This window comes from Hippichthys cyanospilos, chromosome 19, assembly GCF_059441005.1.
Source record: "Hippichthys cyanospilos isolate Australia breed blue-spotted pipefish chromosome 19, RoL_Hcya_1.0, whole genome shotgun sequence".
NCBI classification, from domain to species: domain Eukaryota; kingdom Metazoa; phylum Chordata; class Actinopteri; order Syngnathiformes; family Syngnathidae; genus Hippichthys; species Hippichthys cyanospilos.
The window spans coordinates 16,696,940-16,719,873 of NC_142387.1; the positions used below are offsets into that span (position 1 = coordinate 16,696,940).

At 60.7% G+C, this 22,934-nt stretch overlaps 3 protein-coding genes across 14 annotated transcripts; 2 read left to right on the plus strand and 1 right to left on the minus strand.

The window, feature by feature from the left end:
• Nucleotides 1-24: 24 nt before the first annotated feature.
• fars2 (phenylalanyl-tRNA synthetase 2, mitochondrial) lies at nt 25-7,117 on the plus strand. Its single transcript, XM_088401991.1, has 10 exons — nt 25-166; nt 919-1,172; nt 1,566-1,652; nt 1,719-1,778; nt 1,905-2,073; nt 2,393-2,558; nt 2,644-2,775; nt 5,615-5,775; nt 5,992-6,140; nt 6,720-7,117. Exons 2-10 carry the CDS (start codon nt 946-948, stop codon nt 6,856-6,858), a joined length of 1,290 nt encoding a protein of 429 aa, XP_088258117.1. The 5' UTR covers nt 25-166; nt 919-945; the 3' UTR covers nt 6,859-7,117.
• Nucleotides 7,118-9,130: 2,013 nt separating this feature from the next.
• On the minus strand, nt 9,131-13,961 carry nrn1a (neuritin 1a). The gene is made up of 3 exons (XM_088401876.1): nt 13,839-13,961; nt 11,743-11,890; nt 9,131-11,267 (listed from the first exon to the last, which is right to left on the minus strand). The coding sequence occupies exons 1-3, from the start codon at nt 13,876-13,878 to the stop codon at nt 11,048-11,050; spliced, it is 408 nt and encodes a 135-aa protein (XP_088258002.1). The 5' UTR covers nt 13,879-13,961; the 3' UTR covers nt 9,131-11,047.
• Nucleotides 13,962-14,330: 369 nt separating this feature from the next.
• On the plus strand, nt 14,331-20,252 carry LOC148408216 (coagulation factor XIII A chain-like). 12 transcript variants are annotated; one of them, XM_088401854.1, is made up of 17 exons: nt 14,331-15,220; nt 15,534-15,593; nt 15,667-15,955; nt 16,035-16,283; nt 16,351-16,469; nt 16,535-16,642; nt 16,818-16,992; nt 17,170-17,308; nt 17,378-17,481; nt 17,626-17,714; nt 17,791-17,944; nt 18,016-18,128; nt 18,199-18,364; nt 18,637-18,791; nt 18,894-19,030; nt 19,108-19,213; nt 19,989-20,252. In XM_088401854.1, the coding sequence occupies exons 2-17, from the start codon at nt 15,564-15,566 to the stop codon at nt 20,049-20,051; spliced, it is 2,196 nt and encodes a 731-aa protein (XP_088257980.1). In that variant the 5' UTR covers nt 14,331-15,220; nt 15,534-15,563; the 3' UTR covers nt 20,052-20,252. The 12 variants fall into 12 exon arrangements, with proteins under 12 accessions (XP_088257980.1, XP_088257978.1, XP_088257974.1 ...); XM_088401852.1 differs by having other exon boundaries at nt 18,637-19,030; XM_088401848.1 differs by having other exon boundaries at nt 16,818-17,308; nt 17,378-17,714; nt 18,637-19,030.
• Nucleotides 20,253-22,934: the final 2,682 nt, after the last annotated feature.

Genomic DNA, 22,934 nt, shown 5'->3' on the forward strand with positions numbered 1-22,934 from the left:
GCCGTTCTGGCCGCGCCATTTTACACTAACCTTTTATTCGGAGCAGCACCAGACGGCCAGCTTGCAAACGTTTACCGAGCGGTGCTTTGAAATACTTGTAAAGCACGCAGGCACATTTGGCGCTTCTAAACAGACGAGCAAGGGTCTTGCCCTACTGCGTGTGAAGGTAAGCCACCCTTGCTTACCTCGTTCTCCTAAATGAAACGCCGCAACAAAAACTTTGCTTTGTATCGACTTGAAGTGATGTGCGAGGAACCCGCGTTGTTGCAGGACACCAAACAGCATTTAAGTCGATCTCCACATGGCTTAATATCTGTATTTCCACGCTCGCGCTTCGCCGTTCCTGATTTGAGGGCAAAATAAAGTGGTGCGAAATCAAAATTGTCCGTTTCAAAGGTTAAACGGTCATGAACCCCCGTGGCCGTCGATAACGCCAACATTTAACGAGGATAAATAGACATTTTTGCCATCGTCAATAAGCCACGCTTCTCATTCCGATGCAGTGCAAACAGCACGCACACTAGTAAACACATTGCATGTGGGCTGCATGAGAAGTTCGAAGCATATACAAGAAGCGGTGATGCTTGTCTCCTTCCTCACCGGGACAAACTGGGGGCTTCAGGACCCCCGGAGCAAGCGTTCAGCCCTTGACGAGAACTGTGACCCAAAAACATCTTTTACCACTTTCCCCATGCTTAAAATGTTTCATACACACCCTCGCGTAACATCAATTGGAGGAAACCATAAGAAGACCCGTGGAGAGGCCGTCTCGTTTTCTACGGGGTCCCCGGGAAGCCTTTCGTCCTCCGGTCCCTCGCCTCGCGGCGGCGGCGTCGAGCCAACCGCCTGCGGGCCGGGCGATTTTCCTCAGCGCAGAATATTTCACTGACTTTGCGCTTCGCTCCCGCGCGCGCGCAGGCTGCAAAAAGCGGACTCTGCGGGGTCATGATCCTGCGCCGGCTGTCGCGGCCCCCGGTGCCCGCGTGGCGCCGCCTCGCGGGCACGGACGCCCTCGGCCGACGGAGCGTGGAGGTGCTGGGCCGCGCCTACCCGTGCGACGACTTCACCAACGTCACCCCCGAGGTCCTGGCCAAGGTGGGCCGCGACCTCCACAACCAGCGGCATCATCCGCTCTGGCTCCTCAAGGAAAGGATCAAAGCGCACTTCTACAGGTGTTCATCCTAGCGGCGCGGGAAACTTTTGCCAATTATATTCTCCATCGGCCGCAAAACGACGGCGGCGTCCCTCACTCGAACTCCTTGAATCGGCCAAGCGCGAGGAAGGGACGCCGTTTTCTAGCCGTCCCAAGAGATGGGGCGTTTGCGGCCCGGCTCCAAAAATGTTCTCGCTTCCGTTTTTTGGCACGCCAAAGGACAGAGACGAGTCAAGCGTCGTCCCTGACATTCAGATCTTTGGCGGCCGTGAGCGGTCGGGGACCTCGAAATGGGCGGCGGCGCAATTAACCGGCAGCTTTTCTTTTTCCCCGGCAGGTCGGTATCGGCGGGGCCGGACCCGTAACCGGAGGCGGTCGGGCTCAATTGCGTTTTCTGCGCTTTTCCGGCCAGCGCTTACCCGGGCGGCTCTGGCGCGCCGCTCTTCTCGGCCCACGACAACCTGAGCCCGGTGGTCACCGTGGAGCAGAACTTTGACAGGTGGCTTCTTCGGGGGCCGCTTCCCCGCTCGCCCGCGACTGACTCCATCGCTCGCTCGATTGACAGCTTGCTGATCCCGCCGGAGCACCCCAGCAGGAAGCGCGGCGACAACTACTACCTGAACAGGTGAGCCGCCCCGCCCCGCCCCGCCCCGGCCCGGCCCGGCCCGGCCCGGCCCGGCCCCGGCCCGTCCGACCCCGGCCCGTCCGACCCCGGCGTTGCGCAACGCCCGCTCACCTTCTCGCGCGGCAGGAAGACCATGCTGCGCGCGCACACCTCGGCCCACCAGAGGGAGCTGGTGAGCGGCGGCCTGGACGCCTTCCTCCTGGCCGGAGACGTGTACAGGCGGGATGAGATCGACGCCAGCCACTATCCCGTCTTCCACCAGCTGGAAGGCGTGCGCCTCTTCTCCCGGCGCCAGGTAGCGAGGCGCGCTTTCCGGAGGGGACCCGGCGTCCGGTCTTCGGCCTCGCCGGCAACCCCTTTCGATTTCCGACCCCCGTCCCCGGGCGTCGCGACGTTAGCTTTTCGTCGTCGCGGCGAAGGGGGCGGGGCGGCTTCCGTCGACGGGCCTTTTCCCGAAATCCGACCGCCCGAAAACTCTCATGAAACGTTCTCATGAAATGGAAATTCCCGCCCGCCCAAGGTAAGGTGACATCCGCGCAGCGTATTTAAGCGGGAATGCCAAAATACCCCCGTGACCCCGCGTTTCCTTCCCGCCGTTTTCAATTCGCGCTCAGCTCTTCGGCGACGCGGACGCCGGCCGCCGGCCGAACCTGTTCGAGGCGACGGGGAGCCGGCGGACGCCTCTCAAACAGGAAGTCCACAGCTCGGAGGCCGTCAAGGTGCTGGAGTTCAAGCTCAAAGGAACGCTGGCCGGGCTGCTCCGCCATCTGTTGGGAGAAGGTGCGTCCGGCCCCGCCCGGGGGATCCGTCCCGCCTCGCCGAGGCTGACCCGCCGCCGCCGCCGTCCCTCCGTCCTCCCGGGCAGACTTGGAGGTGCGCTGGGTGGACTGCTACTTCCCCTTCACTCACCCGTCCTTCGAGATGGAGGTGCGTTTCCGCGGCCGGTGGATGGAGGTGCTGGGCTGCGGGGTCATGGAGCAGAGGCTGCTGGACTCGGGTCAGAACGCACGCATCCGCAAACTTGACGCGCGCCCTTTCTTCGGGCGGACGCCCGGTCCCGCTCCGCCGTCGGGCCAAACGACAAACGCCGACCCGTTCCGCCGCCCTCAAAAGCCACTCCTCGCCGTTGAGAACGTCGGGGCCGCCGGTCAAAAAACAATGCCGAGAATACCGCCGTTTCCATCGCCATTCCGGTCGGTGACACCCGGACGCCCGACACGCGCGTTAAGAGTATTCGTCCCGACGATGGGCGAAACGGATGAATGGTCGATAAATGATCGATCGATAAAAAATAGGACTTTAACGCGATATTTGACATCGGTAAATGAGAGTAGATGGTGATCTGACGGCGACCGCGCCGCCTGATGGCGTAGGTAAGCAATAAGCCAGCCAAGCTTGTTCCTGGGCCCGTAGGAGCGTACGGCCTTCAAAATCTTTATGAGGCGCCTAGCGGGGCCTAGCGCGGCCTAGCGGGGCCTAGCGCGGCCTAGCGCGGCGTCGCCTTATTATTTGACGAGCTCTGAGCCGCGCCGCGACGACTCAACTTCTTTCCTCACTCGCGCCGTCCCGTCCATGATCGCTCCTTTCGGACACGGCCCGAGGAGGCCAGCCGGCGAGCCAGCCGGCGAGCGAGCCGGCGAGCGAGCCGGCCCCGCCCCCGGCACGTAGGCCAAAAATAGTTCAAAGACGCTCGCGTATTCATCCGTACGCGCGCTCCGCACAAGACGAGCGCGTTAGGAGGCGGGCGGGCGCGCCTCCCCTACGGCTCCACTGCGGCGGTGTGGCCGGTTGCCGTGGTAACGCACCACATTCAACACCTCCCGCTTACACCCTCCGTCCAACATTTCTGCAGCATCTGAGACAATAGAGAGCCAAAAAAAAGGGGTGGGGGGGCGCCCGAATGATTGCGGTACAGCCAGCGGCGGGGCGGGGCGGGGCGGGGAGGGAGGCGGCAACAGGGGACACCGGTTGGCGTGCGTCTTATTTAATAGTGTGACCGCCATATGTGGCGCCCGAGGCCCGGCGCGGAGGGGGGAGGTCGCGGGGACAAAGGAGAGCGAGGGGCAAAGAGGAAGTTAGGGAGACGAGGAAGGGGGAGTGATGGATGGCAGAGGAGAAAGGAAACATCTTCATTAACGCGTCCGCGCTTTTCCTTCTCCTTCATTCAATCGAGCGGCGCCTTTGATATGCATAGGGTACGGACGCGTGTGTTTCCCAGGGGTTTTCCCTCCCAACAGATGGAACTTGCTAATAGCCACGCCTCCTGGCCCGAGCCGGATTTACACACACCTCTCGGGGGATGCCCCCCCCCCCAAAGTGAGGGGGAGGGTCCGGGGCGCGCGCGCTGGTGGGCTATTGTGAGCATGTGCACCCGCGCGCGTCGAGCGAAACGTGATTAAAGTCATGTTGGGGAGAATTAACAGGCTCTCAAAGCTGTCGCCCAGGGTCCTCGGGGACGGCGCGCGGGGTTCAGGTGCTCGCGTCGGCTCCTAATCCCGCTCCTGAATAAACCATGTGCCCCCCTGCTGCCCCTCATCCTGCTGTCACTTCCTTTTCACGTGGAAATTCTGCCTGCGGTGAGTCAGCTATTTCTGAGGGGAGGATGGAGAGATGACAGAGGAAGAGGAGCAAAGACGGGCAAAATCAGAACCTCCGAGCGACGGACGGCCCCCGTCCTTCCGTCCTTTCTTCCCGGCGTCCCTCCGATTCCCGGAGGGCCCCGGGCCACGGCTTTGAGAGCCCGCCGATTGTTGCCGACGTGACTTTAATCAGATTTTACAAGCGCCGACCGAAGTCCGGCGTCCCAGTTTTGCGCCCCGTCCGAACGAGTCGCCGGATAATGCTCCCAAACGGAACCGCGCCCCTCTGTTTTTGTTCTCGCCGTTCGCCGGCAGTCTGTGTGTGTGTGGGGGGGGGGGGGGTAATGAAGCGGGGAAACGGGTTCCCCAAATCACAAGTCCCAAATGTTAGCGAGAAAGGGGACGCGCCGCATTTGTTCTACGTATTGTCGGGGCCGCGGTCAAAGCGACAAATGAGGATTTTGCGCGCATCGATTGGCTTCACGTTCCGTCCGCCTCCAGCGCGAAAATGGACAAGGGGCGCCGGCGCGTCTCGGCAAACCTTTGTTTGTGCGGCCGTCCGTTTCGGCGGGCGGGCGCCGCGTCCCGTAACGAACGGCCGGAGCGGAGCCCAAAAAAGGAAAGCCGCCTGGCAACTCCCCAATAGACGGGGCGCGCTTTGCGGACCGCCCGCGCGGGCCGCGTTTGGGATGCCGGACGGGGCGCCGGAGGACGGGCGGCCGTTTTCTCGCGGGGGACTATTGGCGCTCGGAATCGGGAAAGCGGCGCGGCGTTCGCCTTGGGCCCGGAAAAGGGCGGGCGTTTGCTCGCAGTCAGATGTGGAAGCGGCGGACAGATGGCGGGGCCGGCCTTCCCGCCGGACCGGGGAGGATTTCCTTCCGCCGTCTCGCGCGTCTTTATCCACTTTGTCGTCTGCGGAGGGCGTCGTTCGGCGCCATCTGCGCGCCGGATTAAACGCCCCTTCCCGCCAAGGAGACAGCGCTTCTTCCTCGAGACCCGCCGGGAAGGGCCGGCAGGGGGAGGGCGGCGTCCTCGCGGCCCGCCGCCTTCGCCCGCTTCAAAGAGTTGAGAGCTCGTGACTCGTTTCCCCGTGGGTGGGTGAATTTCCACGTGAAAAGGAAGTGAAAAGGAAGTGAGGCAAATGGCGTAAAGGCAAATGGCAAAAGGCAAATGGCGTAAAAACCATTTTCTTTTTCCCTTCCTTGGGCTACGTCGACGCCGCAAACGCTTTGACGCGGCGCCGTCGTGTGTCGCCAGCCGGCGCGGCCGACAAGGTGGGGTGGGCCTTCGGACTGGGCCTGGAGCGCCTGGCCATGGTCCTGTACGACATCCCCGACATCCGAATCTTCTGGAGCCGGGACGAGCGCTTCCTCAAGCAGTTCCGCGTGGACGACATCCATCGGGAGATCCGCTTCCAGGTAGCGGCGCTTTAGGAAGTAAGCCTTTGCCTTTCGACGCCGCGCCGCCCACCCGGACTCGGGACGACCCGGCCGGCGGTCGGTTCGCCAACGGGGATTCGGCGGCGTTGCGTTTTTGGTCGTCGCATCTCAAAAGCGAGGCCGGTTTTGGGGCGCGGCGCGAAAGGCTCAGGGTGGCCGCCAGGGTGACGCGTTTGCGTGCGTGTGTGTTTGGAGGCGCTGAGCAAGTACCCGGCGCTGTACAACGACATCTCCTTCTGGCTCCCGGCGGCCTTCCAGGCCAACGACTTCTACGAGCTGGTGCGCGACGCGGCCGGCGACCTGGTGGAGGAGGTGGCGCTGCTGGACGACTTCACGCACCCCACGTGAGCGCGCGGGTCGCCGCCACGACGACGACCGGGCTGACGTCCCGGTCCCTTTGATTTTTCTTAACGGGCGAACGGACCGACCCCTTCCGCGTCCAAAATCGCTCGGCGTCGGGTCCAAATGAGTTGAGCTGATCTAATTTCACTCGGGGCGGGCGCACGTCGGCGAACGCCGACCCGCCGTTCGCCGCCGTCGGCGCCGACGCCCGTTTGACGGCGCGGGAGCCGGCCCCGCCTCTTCCCGCGTGACAGGTGCTCTTCGACCTCCTGGCGTGACAGGAAGTCAGGAAGCCCGCGGGCGCTCGTTAAAGGCCGGGCGGAGCACCCGACGGCGCTCGGGAGACGGCGGCTCGATCCTTCGCCCGCGCCGGCAAAAAGCGGCGCCGGCTTCCTTTCTTTTTTTTGGGGAAACGCGCGCGCACGTCCGGACCGGCATTTGTCTAACGGAGATGTCAATTATCGGACAGGCGCCGGTACATTCGCCCCTTCGCCATACGTGCGTCGCGTTGGAGAATCGAGCGGGGCGGGCAGAATGAAGAGAGGGCCCGAGCGAGCCCTCAATCATGCTGTGTGTTTCAGGAGCGGGAGGCGGAGCCTGTGCTTCCGCCTGGTTTACCGCCACACGGAGCGCACGCTCAGCCAAAAGGAAGTGCGCGAGGTTCACCGGCAGATACAACGGCGGGCCGAAACGCAGCTGGGCGTGGAGGGACGCTACTGAAGGCGGCGGCCGGCTCCATCCCAGGCGGGACATCCGCCCCGTTCGCTAAACGCCGAGCCGAGCGGAAAGGTCAACGTCGCCCGGGCCTCGGCGAGTCGTCGCCGGCGGGGGGCGGGGCTCGGCTCGCGTATTTGGCCCGCAAGAAGCTTTGCGCCTTTCCCGTCGGGGCGGGGGAGGCCGCGGAGAGGCGACCCGCTTCCCCCCCCCCCCGAGCGCCGCCGCTCGCCGATGAATAAAGAAACCTCAAGTTTGCACAAAAGCTTTGTTCTTAATGGATTTTTCCAGGGCAGCGACGATTAACCGTTTCAAAAATCCAGATTTTTTTCCTTACGTGAAAAGGGTTTGCATCTTTTAACTTTGGCACGGCGCCGCTGCGTTGTCGATGTTGTCCTTCAAGACCGGCCGGTGCGCCGGAGTACCATAAAAGTCGAATCTACTAACTGCCGAATATAGAAAACCCGCCTTCGATGCGTGAAACTATACTGAAAATGCCTGTACAAACGCCCACTTTCATCACCGTAAATGCCATGCGTCACGCCTTCGCTCATACGCGACGCGGCGGGCGCTTATTCCAATTGTTCCAAGAGAAAAGACGTCGAAGGACGTTGTGCCGTTTGTCGTCCGTTCCTTCAAAGAAAACAAAAAAGCCAATCGGGAGGGACGGTTCTCGATCGAATCGGCGGAAAGCGAAGGGAAAGAAAATCCAGCAGCTATTGAAATACGGCCCGCTCGAAATCGCCTGTCAAACTACACGCGCGACCAATCCATTTGGTCAAAGCGCGAATTTTTTCCCCACTTTGAACATCGCTAGCTTAATGCTAAGCTAACACGAGTAGCTCTCTTTCGTCACGAACATTCCGCGCGCGCACAAACACCGGCAGGTGTCATGGAAAAATACTCACCCGGAAGTTTTCGTCCTCGTGCGCGACGAAGAAAAGGCTCATATTCACGGAGCTCCAACAACGCTCTTTGATCCAACGAACTCGCGTCACCTGCTAGCTTGGGCCCAAAAGGCGCGCGCGACGCCGCCTCTGCCACGTCATCATAGCGCGACGGCCGATCGGCGCCCGGACTTTTGTCAATTTAGACGACGTCATTTTGCGTGCGCGCAAACGTGTAATTGCATTGCGCACGCGATCGCGTTTTAAAAGGCAAAGTTTCAAAACGAAAAGATGAGTAAAATACAAACATGTTCACGCACGCGATCACCCGTTCGACTTTGGACACGTCTGTGAATATTCGCATCGCGATTTGTCCTACTCGCGTTTCATTTGAGAGCGCTCCATCGATTGCGACCGGACTCTTCTCTGCGCTGCGGGGGCGTCGAATTGGCCGGCCTGAGAGTATGAGCGATAAGTGGCGCGCGTCACATATCAAGTCGCGTTTTTCTTCGTCGTCTGCCTCAATTTTGATGGTTTTGTCTGAAAATAAAGCATTTCCGCGCTGCGTTCACCGACTCGTCCTTTTTTGTTTTTTTTTCCTGCGACGAATGCGACGTGACTTTGGTTTTTGCTAATGAGAGGCTCGGGCGCCCTGCAGGGCGTGGTCGCGAGTGGGCCGAAGCTAGAAAAAACAAAAAAAAAACATCTCGCGGGATTTCCCTCATGAATATTTCACCGGCGGCTTTCTTCTTGCGGGCCTTAATTGCGTCTTCAATTATTCAGCAGTCTCGCTTCCAGGAATTAGCCTGCACCCTGCAAGACGCTCCTTTACAGACCTAAACAAAAAAAAACAAAACACCCAAATGTTTGTGACCGTCGATTTAAATCGATTGCCGCGCACACAAAATTTGCCGGAACACGTGGAAGCGTCGCCGAGGCCGAAGACAAAGCCCGCAACGAGAAAGTCGCCGAAAAGGAAATCGTTTTCATTCGTGATCATGAAACCAAGGGCCTTTGAAAATACACCCTCAAATAAGTGTTTGGTTAATCGACGCCTCGGTTGCGCGTTGACGCCTTATGTTTAAAAGAACCATCCACGTGAAAAAAACAAACAAACCAAACCTCACGGGATTCTTGTTATGGATTTGTGGTCTTGAGGCGGCTGAGTCCGCTCTTCCTCTCCCTTCCCTTCCTTCCCTTCCCTTCCTTCCCTTCCCTTCCCTTCCCTTCCCTTCCCTTCCCTTCCCTTCCCTCCCTTCCCTTCCCTTCCCTTCCCTTCCCTTCCCTTCCCTTCCTCTCCCTTCCCTTCCCTTCCCTTCCCTTCCTTCCCTTCCCGGCCGCCCATTAATACCGAATGCGCGTGCGTGGCAACAAAAAGTGATGTCACAGCCTTCTAGTCAAAGTATTGTCTTTATTTTGCACTTGTTTTCTCGTCGTTCTAATTTCATTAAAAGTGGAAGAAACGTTCTACGATAAAAGCCTTTCTTATGAATGTTTTCTCTAAATACATCGCAAATCCTTGTAAATTCTTCGGATGATTGTTGCAACGATTTGTCAAAGTTGCGAGCGAACGAACAGAAACGAACGGAGACGTGAACAGCAAACTAACTATTATTAAATCTTATTACTTGTTATTTATTGGAACACAACAGTCTCGATTTATTGATGAATGCTTATTGATCGGTCGGTTGGCGCTACACTGGCCGTGGTGTCGTGGTGGTATTGCTCTTTTGTTTTCGTTTTTTCCTTTTTCTTTTTCTTTTTTGCCGCAATCACAAACACAACAAAGTTAACGCTAAACTCCCTACTCAAACATTTCAGGGCACCGCCACAAAAACAACTCGACTCTACCGGTCACAAATCCTTTGCTAAATGTTAGCTAACCCGCAAGGGCGCGTGCGCGCCCGCCCGCCCGGCGCTCGACAGCGAGACGTCACAACGCAAACATTTTCAAACGCAAAACACACAAAGTTGAAAAGGTGAGACAATAAGCGCCAACATGCAAAAATGTTCAACCGTTTGACGTTCCAAAACGGGAACGCTCGAAACCTAACGCGTTGAAACGTAAAATCGATCATGTCAAAAATAAATCAATCAAACGCTAAACACCAAAACGTCAGGCTGCGGTCGGAAGTGACCCGATTCCGATTTTTGTTTTCGCCGCCCGCCGTGCGACTTGCAGCAGACATGTCCTCTGCCTCGCGTGGCCGAAAAGGCTCCTCGATGTTGGCTTTTAAAGATGAAAAAACGGAACTATCCTCACGAGTTTCCGCGAGGAGATTTGACTCGAGAGGGGCGCGTTCGTGAGAGCGCGCGGCCGCTTCGCTTCGCTTCGCTTCGCTTCGCTCCGCTCCGCCGTCGGACGCCGGCAAAGGCCGCTTTTCGCCTCCCTTCTCCGCGCCTTTCACCTACGCGCCAAGACGCGCTCTCCGCTTACAAATCGTCAATCAAATCAAATCCGGTCAGCCATTCATTTGGATGCGCGTATCGGACGGCGAAAAGTATTTCAATGTCGCGTCACGGCCGCTTTAAAGGCGCGGAGCGCAACTGCTATGAGAGCCGTTTGAACACGGCCCGCCACTCCGTTGGGCCGCTTCCTTCATCGCCAACGGTCGGCACGGCCCGCCCGGGACACTTTCGTTGAAAAAAACAAAAAAAACAACAACAAAAAAAAATCGGAATTGAGCGTTAAGCCCTGCGGCCCGAACCACATTCGCCCGACGAGGCCTTTCGCCGGCAACTCCGCTCCGGTCGCCGCCGGCCGGCGCCAAGGCTCGGGGCCCATCGCGCTCACGTCCTAAAAGGGCCTGAGGAAGTGACATCATGCAAGTCAACGGCACCCACTTCCAGACCTCGGCCGTGTTGGGAATCGGGCCGAAGAAAGGGCGCATGCAAAAGCTTCCGAAATGCTCGTCGGCACGCCAAAGGTCAAAGGTGAAATGCTGAAAAGGTCATCGGCAGCTCCGGTCGTCGTTTGAAGGATTCCCAACACAGCCGGGGCCGGACAACCAAAATAAAAGCTGCGCGCGGCAAGTCGGCCAGTCATATTGCAGAGGGGGGGCAATTTGGGGGCGGGGAAGTCGGGCCCGCTCCGCCGCTTTACGGGAATTCCTCAAAGCAGGGCGAGCGCGTGAGCGCCTGAGCGCGTGCGACCGGTCGCCGGGGCAGAGGGGCAAAGGGGGGCCGCGGCGCCTCGCCTCGCCTCGCCTCGCCTCGCCTCGCCTCGCCCCGCCCCGCCCCGCCGCGCCGCGCCGCGCCGCGCCAGCCTCTTCCGTCGCTCGCCGTCCTTTTGCGGCGCGCGCGCTCTCTTAAAGGGCCAGCAGCCAGGTGAGCAGGCCGGGCAGCGTCGCGAGGAGCGCCCCCCGAGGCCCGGAGGGGGCGCCGTTCCCCCCGCCGCAGAGTTCGAAGAGGCTCCCGCGAAAATCCAGACTGCGAGATTCCTTCTTGAGTTTCTCCCAAAGGTCGCTGGCGCCTTCCTGGCAGTCGGACAGGGCCGTGCTGGCGCACGAGTGGAAGTCGTCCCAGTAGCTGGCGGCCGGCCGGGCGGGGGGCGGGGCGGGGCGGGGCGGGGCACACCAACAACAAGACAGGAGAGAAAGTTACAACCCGAGGTATATTCTTGTCCCGCCTTCGGAGCGATGAGGCGCGCCTTCCTTATGTGCCCTTCGACCCGGGCTTGTTCCGGCTAACAAACGGTGCCGGCGTGTTAAGCGGCCCCCTTCCCGTCTGCCACGCCCCCCCCCCCTCCCCACTGGGCCATCTGGGCCCTCGTTAAAGCGCGCTTAAGCGGCGGGGGACGCGGAACCCCGCCCCCGGGCGCGTGTCTCCCGCGAACGTTTGGCCTTTGAAGTGGCGGGGGGGCGGGGCCAATTAGCCCCCGCGCTATCGACCAAAGCCGACCCCGGGTCGAGCCGAGCCGAGCCGAGGCGTTTCTCGCCGAAGCTCAAAAGGAGGGCGGGGCCTCCTCTCGTGTTTTCAAACGAGCAAAGCGCGCAGATCTTACGTGCAGATCTTGCGCAGGTTCTGCCGGTCGTCCAGGTCGGCGGGGTAGTTGGCCATGTTGTCCCCCAGCCGCAGCAAACAATCGGAGAAGCCTTTGAAGACGGCGTCGCAGTGGGCGGAGCTCACCAGAGCCGACTGCAGCTGCCACGCTGCCCGCAAAGGAAGCGCAACGCGTAGGGTCACCACCGCTTGCAAGCGATTTATTCATTCGGGCGGCAAAATGACGCTTTGCTGTAAAGCTCAAAGGCCTCAAAAGCGGGCCTCTGGAAGGCCGTGCTCTCGCGGCTATCTCCGTGAGGGGAAAGCCGCACTTTCGCTCTTCAAAGCGGCAACTGCGAGCGCGAGCGTGACGTGTATCTCGTCCGTCTTTTGGGAAATTTGGAAGATTTCACCCAGAGAAAAACTGGCTGCAACAGTCACGGGTGCGTGGGCAGGAAAATGACGAGCAAATGACGGCCTTGGGTTCTTGTTTTCAAGCGGAACCGCCGGAAACGAGCACTATTTCGATGGATCGTCGCCTTGCTTCACTTGGACTTTAGCTCCGAGCGCCACTGAATTTTTTTTCTTTTGCTCTCCCGAAAGAACAAACTTAAACAAAATAGTTTCGTTTTGAAACGGAGCAATAAAAGTCATAGAAAAAAAAAAACAATTCATAGGAAAGACGGAAAAAGTGAGGTGAGGTACAGTGCACGTGCTCACAGCGCAAACACGAAAGACTTCCGCAATCGGTCAAACGTGCGTGAGCGAGTAGTCGAGTCCTGTTTTTTTCGTTTCGTCTCAATTTTCAGATGTCGTGACGTCACACGGCATTCGGCGCGCTTTGCTCGGACGCCATCCGATCATGTGACCCGATCGGCACTCGTCGAGACACGTTCGTTCGATTGGCGTTTTTCAACAAAAATACAGAATGCTGCAGCAGAAATATCTTGAAGCAATTACTATGTTGAATGTGCTCATTCACGTTCGCTGTCTTTTCTCTTTTTCCACCTAAACATTCGTTTTTTCGTTTTCTTCGATTAAAAACGAAAAACGATCTCGCTCTTTTTCCACACAATCAAAGTTGCCATTTGCTCTTTGTTTGCCGGTGCGCGTTAGTTTCCCATCTGCCGGTCGGGATGTACCTCTCTCACTCTGGCGCGCGCGCGCGCACCCGCATACTCGCACTGTCCTGCAGTGCAGGGAAACAGCGTGGCGCGTGCGTGCGACACACCCACCAAAAAAAGGACGGCATTTTCCCCGGCGTTTTCTCAATCGCGACTCGTTTGGTTTCCTTGCAACGAAAAATAACCAACAAACGCAATTCAACCGCAATTCGAACGCAATTCAACCGCGAGTCATCGTAAAAAAAATAATCTTGTGCATTTGAAGAGGTCACGCGAGGAAATCTAGAAGAAGTCGATGGGTGAAACCGTGCCGATGGAGACTATATGCCGAGGCGCGCTCACCGGGGCCGCAGAGAAAACCGGCGGGTCCAGTCCAGTCCGTGACACGCACGCGCACACCTCCGCACGCGTCGCGCTTACGCAACAATCACATCAAGAAGAAGAAGAAAAAAAACAAGAAAAAAAGAAAGATGCTGCAGTCGCTCCACGTATTAGACGGAGCCCGCCCGGCCCGTGCACACGCATTTTGCAGGGATGCGCGCGCGCGGCCACGAATGACATCATCTGTGTTCCGTCCGCCTAATTTGGTCGTTTATTTTTTCCTTGTTTCGTTCCATGTTTTTTTTTCCCCTTATCCAATCGCAATCGGAAGTGTCGAGTTGCGAAGCAAGCGAGGCCTCGGCGCGGAGATGCCAAGGGGGGTGGGGATCCCCCTTGTTGCCGCGCGCGCACACGCTCACGCTCACGCTCGCGCTCACGTGCGACAAATCCGTCGAAAGGACGCCGTGAAAACAATCCTTTGGCGTTTTGGGGCTGCCGGGCGGCCGGGCTTGCACTTGCCGCGCGCCGAGCAGCCCCGACGTTCGCGCGGCGAGGCGACGGCCGCGGCAACGCGAGCGGTCGCAATCGGCGAAGCCAGCAACAATTGAAGCAGAAATGCGTATTCCAAAAAAAAAAAAAAAAAAAAGTGTTTTCGCCTCAAGTTGCGACTCACCCGAGTGAAGCGCCAGCACGAGCAGCAGGCTTCCCGCCATCCTCGGAGGACGCGCACGCACGCACCGATTGCCGCCGCAGAGGAGGCGCGCATTCCCGCAAAGTCACGCGCACGCGCTCCTCCTCCGAAAGGGGGGGGGGGGGGGGGGGGGGGGGCGAACGGAGACTCCTCCCCCTCGTCCCGTCGCGGCCGCGCACGCAGTGCGTTTCATTCACTTTTTCCTCCTTTGCGAGTTTGGACACTTGCTGCACTGACGTCACCGGGGAGTGACGTCATTGAAGCCGAGGCCTTCGCTCACGGCCGCGGGGAACGGTCGGGTCTGGCCGAAATGTACGCGATGAAGTGGATGTTTTTCATCACTCCACCGAGGACCTTCCTTTTTTTCATAGTGATGAAATCGCACGCCCTCCCCCCCTCGCTCCCTCCCTCGCACAAACGATTCAGTTCCACCCGAGCCCTTGACGCGCAAAGCGAAAAAGGACAGTAGAGCGACTAATGACTAATGACTAATGACTGCTACGTGCGCGGAGACGACTCCAAATGTATTCGGCGACGCGATCGCCATACACCGGGAGAGTAGATCCCAAATGAAGGCGTCGCCATCGGCGGCCTCTTTTTGCAGTTGTCGACGTCGGCAAAATATCCGTCTGGATTCGGGTGACCAGACGAGCGTCATAGCCGGAACCTCCCGAGGCCGCCCTCTCCGACGCCCTCTGGCGGCGCCGCGGAAGAAGCGCTGCGCTCATCTCAAAGAGCCGCGTGACCTTTGCCTCCTTTTCGAGGATCATTTCAATCGGGGACAAATGGCAAATTCGGACCCCCCCGCGGTCGGGGCTAGGAGAGCGTCCGTGGCTTGGCCCCGCCAACATACGCGTGCGGACAAACCGCTGTGTGCCTTGTTATGCTGACTGAAAAAAAACCCTACGCCCCCCCCCCCCCCCTCCCCCGTTTGCTTTGACCTTCCTCTTCCTTCCACTTTCTTTGGTCAGCTCGACTCTTGCTCATCATTTTTTGCTCAACAGCCGCTTTTTCATCATGCTGACAAAGGGGGAAAAAAGGCGTCCTCATCTCCAGAACCGCATCTTCAAAACATCGAGCGTCAATTACGCAGCGTGTACATTTGCGTTGCAGACCAGCACAGAAGCTTGGCTTGGCGGCGGCGCCTTCGGTTGTTCGGTTGGCGGCGGACCTCAAGTTGCCGCTCCCGCGCCGGTTTTTTTCCCTCCCGCCAATCGGCACGGTCGCCGCGACCTTAGGGTGGGAGGAAGCGAGACCCGCTATTGGCGCGGAGCCAGGCAGTCGCCGCCACAAACGGGAAGTCGGCGGGCTACTTAAAGAGGCTCGGGTTGGCCGGCCCCGTCGCTCCGGCCGCCTTCGCGCAGGTAAGATGGCTCCCCGTTCCGTTGGCGTTTTCTCGTTTTCGAACGCGCGAACGAACCGTGCGGCCAAATCCGAGGCGGTCCGGACGCCCCTCCCGCTTCGGCTCGGCAAAAGTTCCGAGGAAAAACGGGCGAAAGATGTCGTACTTATCGGGGACGCGCGCAAAAAGCAATCGCGGCTTGTGGAAAGATTTCAATCGGTACTTACTACGCTTGCGAGCGCGCGGCGAGTCGCCCCGCCGTTCGTCCCCCTCCGGCGGGCCCCCTCCGGCGGGCCCCCTCCGGCGGACGCCTGGCAGCATGCGCTTTCGCACAGCTCGCCGTCCTCTCCGCCGCCTTCTCCGCCATGGACACCACGGGCCGCTACGTAGAGCCGGTGAGTCTCGAAAGGCGCGCTTTTCAAAGACGGCGCCCCATTGAGAAAGGGCGAAACGCCGCCGCCGCCGCAGCCGTCCACCAGCAACCTGGGCGACGACGAAGACGACGCCGACATCTTCGAGGAGCTCCGCGAGGACGTGGAGGAATTCGACGAGGAGGTGGACCCGCGAGCCCGGGGCGAGCTGACGCTGAGCGTGGAGAACATCAACACGTGCAGGGAGGTCAACATGCCCAAGCATCGGACCCAGGCCTACGACACCCGGCACCTGGTGGTCCGTCGGGGGCAGGAGTTCGTGCTGCGCCTGGGCTTCTCCCGACCCGTCACCCCCAGGGACCGCTTCCGGCTGGAGTTCCTGATCGGTGCGTCCCCAACCCGGTCCTCCGCCCTCAGGTTCCCGGCCGTCAAGGGCGGGCGCGCGCGCGCGTCCTCCGTCCTCAGGCTCCAAGCCCTCCGTCCGCCAACGCACCCTGGAGACGGTGACCTTCGGCACGCGGCGCAGGGGTCGCTGGCCCGGTCGGATCGTGGACTCGCAGGGCTCGCGGCTGCTGTTGGGCATAACGCCGCCGGCCGACACCATCGTGGGCAGGTTCCGCATGTACGTGACGGTGGTGTCCAGGAGAGGCTTGCGGCGCACCAAGAGGAACCCGGCCACCGACTGCTACATGCTCTTCAACTGCTGGAACGCCGGTGGGAATAACGCCGCCGCCGCCGCCTTCCCGCTCCGCCCTTTGACCTTTCCTCGGCCGGCCCGCAGAGGATTCCGTGTTTTACCCGGACGAACTGGGGCGACAGGAGTACGTGCTCGCCGACACCGGGACCATCTACATGGGCTCCGGCGAGACTTTGCTGAGTCGCGACTGGGTCTACGGGCAGGTGCGTGGGCCCGCCGACCGAGCGGCCGAGCGGCCGGTAACCCCCGCCGCGTGCCCGCCCCGCAGTTTGAGCGCGGCGTCCTGGACGCCTGCATTTACCTCCTGGACGCGTGCCGCATGCCCATCAGGAACCGCGGCGACGTCATCAAAATGGTCCGGAAGGGCTCCGCCCTGGTGAGCGCCGAGGGCCCTCCTTGCGCCGCGCCGCTCCCGCTCGCTCCGTCTTTCCCTCCGGGATTCCCTCCCGTCCCCTCCCGTCCCGTCCCTCGGCGTCCCCCTACCCTCCCTCGCCGGCTCCCTTCCCGCCCTTCAAGGCGGCCGCGCTCTCCGCCTCCCTCCCCTTTTGCAGGTCAACTCCCAGGATGAGGACGGCGTCCTGGTGGGCAACTGGAGCGAGAACTTCTCCGGAGGCACGGCGCCCACCCTGTGGACGGGCAGCGTCAATATCCTGCTGCAGTACGCCAACACGGGCAGCCCCGTGCGCTACGGCCAGTGCTGGGTGTTCGCCGGCGTCTTCAACACCTGTGAGGGACCCCTCCCGAGACCACCGTTTCATTCATTCCAGGACACCGGGCGCGCGATTTTCCACCCCGTCTCCGTTCTTGGTGGCGCGGTTAACTTTCCCGTCCCTCGCTCCACCGCGGCCCCCTTTTCCGTCCCTCTGCCGCTAAGCCGGCGCTCGCTTCCGCCGCGTTTGTCAGTCCTGCGCTGCCTGGGGATCCCGGCCAGAATCATCTCCAACTTCAACTCGGCCCACGACAACAACGGCAACCTGAAAATCGAACTCATCTTCAAGTCCGACGGCTCGGCCGACGAGCGCAACACGCACGACTCCATCTGGTGGGCCCCCCCCCCCCCGACGGCCCGACCCGCTCCGGGCGTCCGCTCAAGGTGCCGTCACCCGCGCAGGAACTACCACTGCTGGAACGAGGTCTACATGAAGCGCCCCGACCTGCCCCCCCGACTGAGCGGCTGGCAAGTGGTGGACGCCACCCCCCAGGAGACCAGCGACGGTACGCGGGGACGGCGGCGCGTTTGGCGCGCGTCGGGACTCGGCCCGAGCTCCGTTCCCAATCGCCGGTCGGATAACGACAGTAGCCGGCGCGCGACTTTCGCCCGGGCGCCGCCTCCGGCCGAGACCTCCCTGTGCCGCGCAGGTCTGTACCGCTGCGGCCCCGCCTCGGTGCTGGCCATCAAGGAGGGCCTGGTGGGCCACTCCTACGACGGCCCCTTCGTCTTCGCGGAGGTGGGTCGGCCGCCCGCCCGCCCGCCCGCCCGCCCGCTCAACCCCCCCCCCGCGGCTAACCTTCAGCCCGCCGCAGGTGAACAGCGACGTCCTCTACTTGACGCAGGACAAATACGGCAACATCACCTCCACCCACGTGGACAAGAGGCTGGTGGGAAGGGGACTCTTCACCAAGCGCGTCCTGGCGGACGCCCCCGTCGAGGTCACGCACACTTACAAGTACCCCGAAGGTGAGGACGCCCCGAGGGCCCCCCCCCCCCCCCGGGCCCGCTTCCGCGATTTGATTGGCGCGCCGGCCTAGGAAGTCCCGACGAGGCCAAGGCCATGGCGACCGCCCAGGGCTTCGGTCTGGCCAGAGACGACGCGGCGCCGGACGGCGAGCCTCAGATCACCGTCTCGCTCTCCGCCGAACAGGTGTCCTCCCGCCCCCGCGCGGGTCTTCGCGTCTTGCTGTCGCGTCTTTATGTGATGTCCGGGCGGGCAGGCGGAGCTGGGCGAGGACGTGGACCTTGCGCTGGACTTCCAGAACGCCGGCGACGCGGCCAAAAGCGTCAAAGCGCTGGTGTCGTGCGCCGTCGTCTTCTACACGGGCGTGGTGTCCAACCGCTTCAAAGCCGAGCCGGTGGAGGTCACCGTGCCCCCCAACGAGAGTGAGTGGCGGGGGCGTCGCGCCCGTCGCGTGTCGTACCGCGGTCCCGGAGGGCCGGTATCCTCCGCGCTCGCCGTTCGCTTTGATGCGAGCGGCCCTTTCGGAGCCGCTCCTCAACCCGGCCGAAGTGGTCCGAGAGGAAACGTTCTCAGGTTTGGCTTTGCGGCGGCAACGGCTCGGCGAACGGAAATGAGAAAAAAAAAAGGAAAGCAAAGACATGGAAAGCTGGTCGAACGTCGAAACCAGGGCTCAAGTTGTCCCGCCGCGTTGCAGCCCAGCGCGTGCTGGTGAAGACCAAGGCTCAGGAGTACCTGAAGAACTTGGGCTTCCAGCGCTTCCTGTCCTTCATGCTGGCGGGCCGCGGGGACACCACCTACCTGAACGCCATGAAGGTGGTCTACCTGCGGGCCCCCAACCTCCAGCTCAAGGTGGCCACGACGGGCGCCACGACGGGCGCCACGACGGGCGCCACGACGCGCGCCACCACGCGCGCGCCCGGAAGCCGCGCTGACGTCCGGCGCCCCCCGCAGGTCAGCGGCGTCCAAGCGGTCGGCCAGGACATGTTTGTCACCGTCTCCTTCGTCAACACCTTCGGCTTCCCGCTCTACAACGTGGCCTTGGCCATCGAGGGCCCGCGGGCCATGACCAACAGGAAACGCTTCTACAAGTAAGCGCGTCCGCCCCCGGCCGCCCCCGGCCGCGCCCGGGTACTCACGCGCCGGCCTGTGCGCGCGCGTGCGCCAGCATCCTCCAGCCCCAAGGCTCCTTCAACTGGAAGGAGTCCTTCGTCCCGCAAATCACCGGAAAGCGCACCCTGGTGGCCGTGATGTCCAGCGCCAATTTGTGCGAGGTAAGGCCCAACCGAGCTCCTCCCTGCGGGGCCGCTCCCCGTCCCCGTCGCTTTGCTTTTCGGTCGGACCCTACTCGAGACGTCCCGACGCTATGATAACCTTGGGCAGAAAGAAAAATTACAGCTCCACTCTTTTCCGTGGAGCACTTCTCTATTTTCAGAAAAATTACAGCTCCACTTTTTTTCCACTTTTTTCTCTATTTTCAAACAAAACGTTGAACATTCGTCACGCTGAGAAATGTTTCCCAAATTCGGACGCCCGTGACATGTTCCCTGCTTTTGGGGCGTTAGGGTACCGTTCCTAGTGCCCGTCACTGTTTTGAAGACACCGGACTGCGCTTCCGTGAATGTCCACCGAGAGGCGCACGAGACTTCCAAATATCCATCCGCGCTCGGAGACCAACGAGCCTTCACACACCCGAGTCACCCTCCACGACGCTGTCGTTTGCATTTCCGAGATAACGTCAAACTGCATTTCCGAGATAACGTCAAACTATCGCCGCGAATCTTCAAACCGTACAGAAAAGCGGTCGCTTTGACCAGCTGGTGCGGAAACGCGTCCGAATTCTGCGTGTTTATTGCTTTCGACATGAGAACCGGCGTGCCGCTTATCCGCCGCGCGCCAAGAAGGTGAATTAATAAAAAGTGTGGGGTTACGGACAGCATCGGCGGCCGGTGAACCCTTTGGCGCACGGGGCCGGCTACTTTTTTGGCTACTTCTTTGGCTCGGCGCACTCCGCCCCTTTCATCGGCGTCCGCTCGCCGTCTCTTGCAGATTTGGGGAAAGGTGGACTTCGTCGTGGAAGACAAGCTGGAAAACGAGGACGCCTCGGACTGAAGCGGCTCCCCGCGCCTTTAGTCTCGCCTCCGACCTCTGACGACCCCCGCCCGCCCGAAGGAGGAAGAAGAATAGGGAAAGCGATGGAGGTTGTGCCATTTGCCGGTCACCTCGCCAATCAAAGCCAAGGCCCCACGGCTCTAACGCCTTTCCTGCTCGCCTACTAACAATAAAGCCGAGGCAAAAGCAGCGCCGACTGTCTCCGAGCCTTGTCAGCCTTTTTCCTCCCGCGACCAAGACGGGGTCCGGTCCGTCTCGCCTCCCCTCCGCCCCCTTGGCCGGGCCGCGCGTTTGTCCTTTCGCCGGGCGCCATTCGGAATGGAGGGACTTCTCGCCGTCGTTCGTCGAAAGGTTTTGCCTACAAAGGGCCCGGGGCGGGCGGGTCGTCACGGCAACGGCGACTCTTGCGCCGGCCGGCGTCGCAAAACCGGTCGGTCCGGACGGCGCGCACCCACGCGCGTCAAGTCGCCGCAAGTCTGTGCGCGCGTCTCGCCCGCCGTCTTGGGAGTCTGGGCTGGCTGGCGCTTTCCTCTCACGTGAGCCGTTGGCGTCCGCGTCCCTTGTCCCTCGTTCGCCGCTACGTACCGGCGGCGACCGGCGGGCCGCCGGGGGAGGGACGCCAAGTGACTTGTGAGCGCCCTCCGGCGGCCGCCCGTGTCACGGGGCGCCGAGTCCGTCCGAGTCCGAGTCGCGCCGAGCGCTTCCGCAAATCATTCTCCCGCTCCCGACACGCGGAGCGAAGGTTCCACTTGGTGGGCAGCTGGGCCGCCGGTCGCGCACTGTCGCTTTAAGAGCGGGCCGGCGGGCGCGCAAACAACTGCGAGCCGCAAATCATCCGTCACCGTTGGAAACCGGTTTTGCCGGCCCTCCCCGGCTTTTTCCCTCTTCCCCATGCCGCCGACGGGTGTCGCTGTCGTGCGGGCGGGGGCGCCGCTATCTGCGCCTTTAGCGCACAAAGTTGCAAACGCCAACAACATTCAAGTTGGGACGAAAGGAAATGAATCCCGGTGCTTTTTTTTACAACCGCAAAGCCGAACCGATTCAACCGGTTGACAAAATGAGCTCTGGGGGTTCCGGGTTTCAGCCCCCCGAAGTTGTTGGGGGACGGCGGACGACGCATACGGTTCCGGCGCGCTCTTCCGCCATCTTTTCATTCGCGCCGTTCTCCTCCCGGCCGCCGCCAACCCGGGCCGGCGCCGCTCGGCTCCCCGGCGACATCTCCGTGGCGACCGGCCTATAAATAAGGCGCCGCGCGCGCGCCGGGCCCGGGGCGACGAGTCCGCGGATACGTCCCGTCCTTTCCATCCGGCTTTGGCGCGTCCGCGGAAAAAGCGTAACGTCCGGGCTCGCCGCGCGGAGAGGCAAAATGAGGAGATCGGCCGGGTCAAAGGATTCCAAAGGTCCTCCGGGGGCCCAATCGAGCGCACGTTTCATCATTTGGAGCGAGGCTTGGCCCGCGCCGGCCCTAACTCTTCTTCCCCACTCCCTCGTTACCACAAAGACGTAGAGGGGGCGCCGAAAAACGGATCCCGACAAAGCTTCCGTACCGTTCCGCCGTGACGTCGCTGCGCGGGCCGCTCCGGGAAGCCCGGCTAGCGCGATGCACGAAAACAAAGACGGAAGGATTTCAATCGGTGGAAAGCTAACGCCTTGACGCTAGCTTCTTCTACGTGCCGCGGACGGCGGAGCCGAGGTAAGCTACGGCGCCCCCAAAGTTTTGCCACAGGGACGGACGGCTTTCCGAGGAGACCCAAGGAACGGGGGCCGGCGCCTTGACGGGGGCGCCCGAGCGGAGCGGGCGCGGAGAGCGACGTAGCTTCGGCGCTAAAATGCGAAAGCCGCGTTTGGTCCGGCTAACGGCCCCGCTCCGGGCCGATCGCCACGGCCGATCCGTACGCCGGCGCGTGCCGAGATCGAGGCGCCTTCGGCGCTCCGAGCGCCCCCGACTGACGTCCGCCGGCTCATTCGAAGAGCGGCAGTTGTCCGCATGCTGCTTTTGTGGAAAAGCCAAGTTCCTTGGCGAACTAAACAAAAAAACAGACTCTCCTTTTGTTATCGTCTTGAAAAGCGGTCTGATGGAAAATAGGGGCCGAATCTCGCCCAGATCGGAGGGGAATGGTGCCCGGACGCTCAAAGATTCCCGACTGGATGATTTCCAACGCGGTCTTGAACAAACCCGGACAGAAGCGGGACCTACCTTGGCGGCGGCGGTGGCGGCGTCAACGTCGTCGCGGCCCGGACGGCGGAGGGGGACAAATCCGGCGTCTGTCGCGGGCCTGCGAGGGGGCACCACAACGCGCCGGATTATTTGGATCCGGAAGATATCAGATCGTTTTCCAGTTAGCCATACATGTGAGGATTGCTTTTGACTTTTTTTTTTTTTTTTTTTTACATCGGGTGGCTTTTTGATTGTCAACACACGCGTTGGAACTAAAATACTGAACGCGTGTAAGAATTCGCATTACTGGCATCTCAAAAAAAGAGAAGATCTTCTGGGACTCTTCGACAAGCCCAAGACGTAACGGTGACAGCCGTCCGCCCAAAACGTGGTCTCGTGTGGACCCGGCCTCAGACGTTGACGTGCCAATAAACAAGGCCGGAATAACTGTCAAGTCTTCACTTGGCTCGTTTGCATCAGGAAACATTGAATTTATAAACTAAGTTCAATGTCCCTAACAAAAGTTAGGGACATTGAACTTAGTGTGACATTGACTAACCCTTCTCAACCCCCAAAAATACAAAGTCGTGTCAACTGACGATTTGAAGTTCCGAACAATGAATGATTAGGTGACAACTGTGACCCAACTAAAAAAAAAAAAAAAGTATGATGGGACGCAAACGGTCAAATCAACTTGACGGCGACATTATATGGCCGCTTCGTTG

Bases quoted from the DNA above. Each gene is read 5' to 3' on its own strand.
- fars2 (XM_088401991.1), top strand. From the start codon at position 946: ATGATCCTGCGCCGGCTGTCGCGGCCCCCGGTGCCCGCGTGGCGCCGC. The intron at 2,776-5,614 runs GTCAGAACGCAC...GTGTGTCGCCAG, and splicing joins GCAGAGGCTGCTGGACTCGG to CCGGCGCGGCCGACAAGGTG. The intron at 6,141-6,719 runs GTGAGCGCGCGG...TGTGTGTTTCAG, and splicing joins GACGACTTCACGCACCCCAC to GAGCGGGAGGCGGAGCCTGT.
- nrn1a (XM_088401876.1), bottom strand. From the start codon at position 13,878: ATGGCGGGAAGCCTGCTGCTCGTGCTGGCGCTTCACTCGG. The intron at 11,891-13,838 runs GTGAGTCGCAAC...CTTTGCGGGCAG, and splicing joins CGTGCTGGCGCTTCACTCGG to CGTGGCAGCTGCAGTCGGCT. The intron at 11,268-11,742 runs GTAAGATCTGCG...GCCGGCCGCCAG, and splicing joins AACCTGCGCAAGATCTGCAC to CTACTGGGACGACTTCCACT.
- LOC148408216 (XM_088401842.1), top strand. From the start codon at position 15,564: ATGGACACCACGGGCCGCTACGTAGAGCCG. The intron at 15,594-15,666 runs GTGAGTCTCGAA...CCGCCGCCGCAG, and splicing joins CGGGCCGCTACGTAGAGCCG to CCGTCCACCAGCAACCTGGG. The intron at 17,715-17,790 runs GTGGGTCGGCCG...AGCCCGCCGCAG, and splicing joins GCCCCTTCGTCTTCGCGGAG to GTGAACAGCGACGTCCTCTA.